Source organism: Cyprinodon variegatus, unplaced genomic scaffold (genome assembly GCF_000732505.1).
Source record: "Cyprinodon variegatus isolate N-32 unplaced genomic scaffold, C_variegatus-1.0 Scaffold1242, whole genome shotgun sequence".
In the NCBI taxonomy this organism is placed as follows: Eukaryota; Metazoa; Chordata; class Actinopteri; order Cyprinodontiformes; family Cyprinodontidae; genus Cyprinodon; species Cyprinodon variegatus.
Genome location: NW_015151695.1, coordinates 119,247 through 123,371, shown reverse-complemented (window position 1 = coordinate 123,371; position 4,125 = coordinate 119,247). Strand labels below are relative to the sequence as shown.

At 42.4% G+C, this 4,125-nt stretch overlaps 1 protein-coding gene across 1 annotated transcript in view; it reads right to left on the bottom strand.

Moving 5' to 3' along the window:
- Positions 1-2,621, bottom strand: part of ttc27 (tetratricopeptide repeat domain 27) — a 74,883-nt gene extending 72,262 nt beyond the window's left edge. Inside the window, exon 1 of the mRNA XM_015401636.1 lies at positions 2,547-2,621. Coding sequence (XP_015257122.1) covers positions 2,547-2,621 — 75 coding nt within the window. The remainder of the gene's footprint in view (positions 1-2,546) is intronic.
- Between the last annotated feature and the right edge of the window lie 1,504 nt (positions 2,622-4,125).

Here is a 4,125-nt window from a genome sequence, read left to right as displayed (position 1 = left end):
GTTTTCCGGTTCCTCCAATGTTTTCCGGTTCCTCCAATGTTTTCCGGTTCCTCCAATGTTTTCGGGTTTTCCCGGTGTTTGCGGGTTCCTTTGATGTTTTCGGGTTCCATCAGTGTTTTTCAGGTTCCATCAGTGTTTTCAGGTTCCATCAGTGTTTTCAGGTTCCATCAGTGCTTTTGGATTCCTTTGATGTTTTCGGGTTCCATCACTGTTTTCAGGTTCCATCACTGTTTCCTTTTATGTTTGCGGGTTCCTTTAGTGTTTGCGGGTTCCTTTAGTGTTTTCGGGTTCCTTCAAAGTTTTTGGGTTCCATCAATGTTTACAGCTTCCATCAATCTTTTGAGGTTCCATCAATCTTTTGAGGTTCCATCAATGTTTTACGGTATGGAGGACCAATCCTGCCATAATTAAAAATAAATACAGAAATAAATAAATGCGCCAAAAATTAATAAGTATACAATAATTACCCCTCAAAGATACAATAAATAAATGTTGGTAAAAATTTAATTATACAGTGAGACATAAACGTATATATCTCTTAATTAGCTTATTTCTTTTTTTTCGCCTTTGTAATAATGACCTTATTTATTTATTGTCCATTATAATCTTCAACTTTATTATTTTTTTTAAGTATTTATTTATGTGCATGTGATAATATTTTTATATTATTCTTTCTTTGTATTTTTCCCCCTATTTATTTCTTCCATGCTATTTATTTCTGCCTGTCGTATTTACATTTCTGTATGCATTTCTGCTTCATTATGCAAATGAGGAAGGGGTGTGTCTTAAGGGCTCAACTTCTGCCCATTGGTTGGCAGCCAATCATCTTACCTAGGAGCTCAGAGTATTAAGTTAAAAGTTCTCTTTTCTGTTGCTGTTGTTCAATAAATGTACGTTTTAAGATCATTTGAGGTGAGAACAATACTTTTAAGCATCACTATATGGTCCATTTACTGATTTGCTGCGTAATTTAAAAGAAATTGTTCAGAACTTGAGAGGACCGCTGTAACCAGCGGAGCTATGAACCTAACGGCAGCCCGTCTGCAGCAGTCCTCTTTCGGCATAGCCATGTGTGAAGGACCGCTGGCTATGATGGCGATTTTTGTTGTGTTTGGCAAAGTTTTGATTTGATTTGTTTTTATCTGATTGTGTTAATTATTATTCCCCCACTAAATGAAAAAAGTCAGAATTTATTATTATCTAGAGACTATTAATAACAGGAGGAGAAAGGCAGCATGTGGTGATGTCACAAGTACGCTTCTGTTCCAATTGACCCAGATTTATACTGAGTGGGAGCCCGACTTTTCTGGGTTCTTCTCAAAAACATACTTGGCGAGGACATGAGTCTATACTAGCGCTCTTCAGACTCTACTCTCCTCCTGTAGATTCGACCGATGCAGTAAAATGCTAGCCAACCAATGAGCAGAAGTTGACTCTCTAAGACACACCCCTTCCTCATTTGCATAATGAGGCAGAAACACATACAGAAATAAATAGCATGGAAGCAAGTAATAAATAAATAAAGTTGAAGATTACACCGGACAATAAATAAATAAGGTAATTATAACAAAAGCAAATAAATAAAGAAGCTAATTAAAAGAAATCTATAAATTTATGTCTCGCTGTATAATTTAATTTCTACCAACATTTATTTATTTATTGTATTTTTGGAGGGCAATTAATTGTATGCTTATTTATTTATTGAGCATTTATTTATTTCTGTATTTATTTTAAATTTTGGCAGGATTGGTCCTCCATAATACGGTTCCTCCAATGTTTTCAGGTTCCATCAATGTTTTCGGTTTCCTTCAATGTTTTTTTGGGCTCTTCTGATGTTTTCAGGTCAGCTCAGTCTGCTTTTCTCACCAAAGGGGAAGACGATCTGATCTCCACAACAGATGCCTTCAAAGGGGGACACCGTCCTGCTGTCCAGGAAATTTTTCACTTCATTTTTATCTATTATGGAAAGTGACTGAAATGTTCTGCCCCTAAGGACCTGGACAATGTCTATATGTAGCACATCTATACATTTTTTTCATATATTAGGACCAAAAGAGATGTTAAACCAGGATCCATGCATCCCTATGAAGAGATGTGCTACTTTCCATCATGTCCGAAACACTAACCCCACTTCATGCGCCCCGTTCTCTATCACACTACATGTCTCATTTTTTTTTCCATTCGGCAACAATTTCACACACAACATGCAAGCATTAAACACACAAATTAATTAACTTCATCATGAAAAGAAGAGAGTAAGGAAAACCTCAAACAGACCAAACAACCAGAAAACACCATGTGAAAAGATTGAATTTAGATCAAGAAGTTTCCTCTTCATTGTTTTACTTTTATGAGAATAAAACAGAATCAGGTTGATTGTTACATTTAATTTAATCTAGACTTGTTCAGCTTAAGGTGTCTGAACATTGGAGCAGCTTCTAAGTTATTTTTGTTCTTTTTGAATGTTTGCTATGATGAGGTCGCTTTGTTAAAAACTCCAGGAGACGCAGATGGAGGCATCAACTAACACCTGGATCAGAGACTACCTGACAACCAGACAGACCACAGAACGGGGGGTCCAGACGGGAGGACAGAGACAGGGGGTCTACATGGGAGGACATGCCGTCTATGTGGGAGGACCGGGGACCAGACAGGAGGACAGGCTCCAGATGGCCGGACCGGGGGCCCAGACAGGAGGACAGGGACAGGGGTCTACATGGGAGGACATGCGGTCTACGTGGGAGGCCAGGGGTCTAGATGGGAGGACAGTGGAGGACAGGGGTCCAGAGGGGAGGACAGAGGGTCCAGAGGGGAGGACAGGGGTCCAGAGGGGAGGACAGGGGTCCAGAGGGGACTGTAATGATGCTGGATGGACACCGGGATTGTTTCCAGTTAATTCCAGTAATCCGCGGTTCGGGTCCAGTCTCGGTCCAGCCCATATGTTGTCTTTTTAAATGGGTCAAACCTGGGTCTCAGACTTAGTAATAACTGGAGGTTCGGTCCATGCATGTCTCACCTGTATCGGTACCGAGGTTCTGGGTCCATTCCGCTGCCTCGCTGCCTGCCAGGAAGCCTCTGAGGACCGGGACCTCTACGCTGAACACCATCACTGCAGAACCACGGCTGGATCTCTGCCCACAGAACCGGGACGGTACCGGACCGAACCGGGATCAGCACACCCCGATAGAAGAGCCGAGTCACAGTGGGCGGACCTGACAGAAGTCTAATGCATCCATGTGCTGAAAAAAGCGTCAGTGAGCCGCCATGACAGATGCGCGTTGCATTCTGGGAAAGGCAATGGAGCGGACCGCCCAGAGGCGGGTCCACTTATGTTGGGGCCGGATCCAAACCCTTGGTTCATTTTAAAAATCTATCATAACTTTTTTATTTTGATTTTCTCTATTAGAAAAAATGATTATTCTGGGTTTACAGATTAAAGACAAAATAAAATAATAAAAAAACAAGAAAGGCACTCTTTATTCCTGGACTGTTTGGGATCTGAGAGTTAGTCAGATAAACTCAGGTTTAACCCTGACTTTCTGGTACCATGATGCTAGTCACCATGGTAACGTACTTTGAACAGCTAAAGGCTGATTAAATACGATATAATACTTCGGAACTAGGTCGTCTGCGTAGGTGTCGCAGTGAACAAAAAGACGTCCCCGGCCCCTGCGCAGACACTGCTGCACCTCTCCCAAATTGTAGCTGACCACAGGCAGGAGGCTGGCTTGTTTTGTTTTTATGACCGCAAAACGACTCATGAAGATGGAGCAGCTAGAAGAGTGAGGTGTGCGAGAACGCTGGCACCCTATTTCCCTGGATCCCCGCTTTTTTTCGCCGTCATGTCCAACCGTTGTCAGACAAACTTGCCCCCATTTTCTCTCCGCCTCGGTCGTATCTAGACCCACAGTGTACCATGCTCAAAATTTGGCAAAAATAAAAAATGTCTGCGTCAAGCTCACTGCGACACACTGCTGCGGGAGGATAACCAGCCCTTATCCTGCTCAAGGGCAGGCTAGCTGTCAGTATGGATCAGTCCACTCAGCAGCCAATCAGCTGTCAGGATGCATCCAGCAGCCAATCAGCTGTCAGGATGCATCCAGCAGCCAATCAGCTGTCAGGATG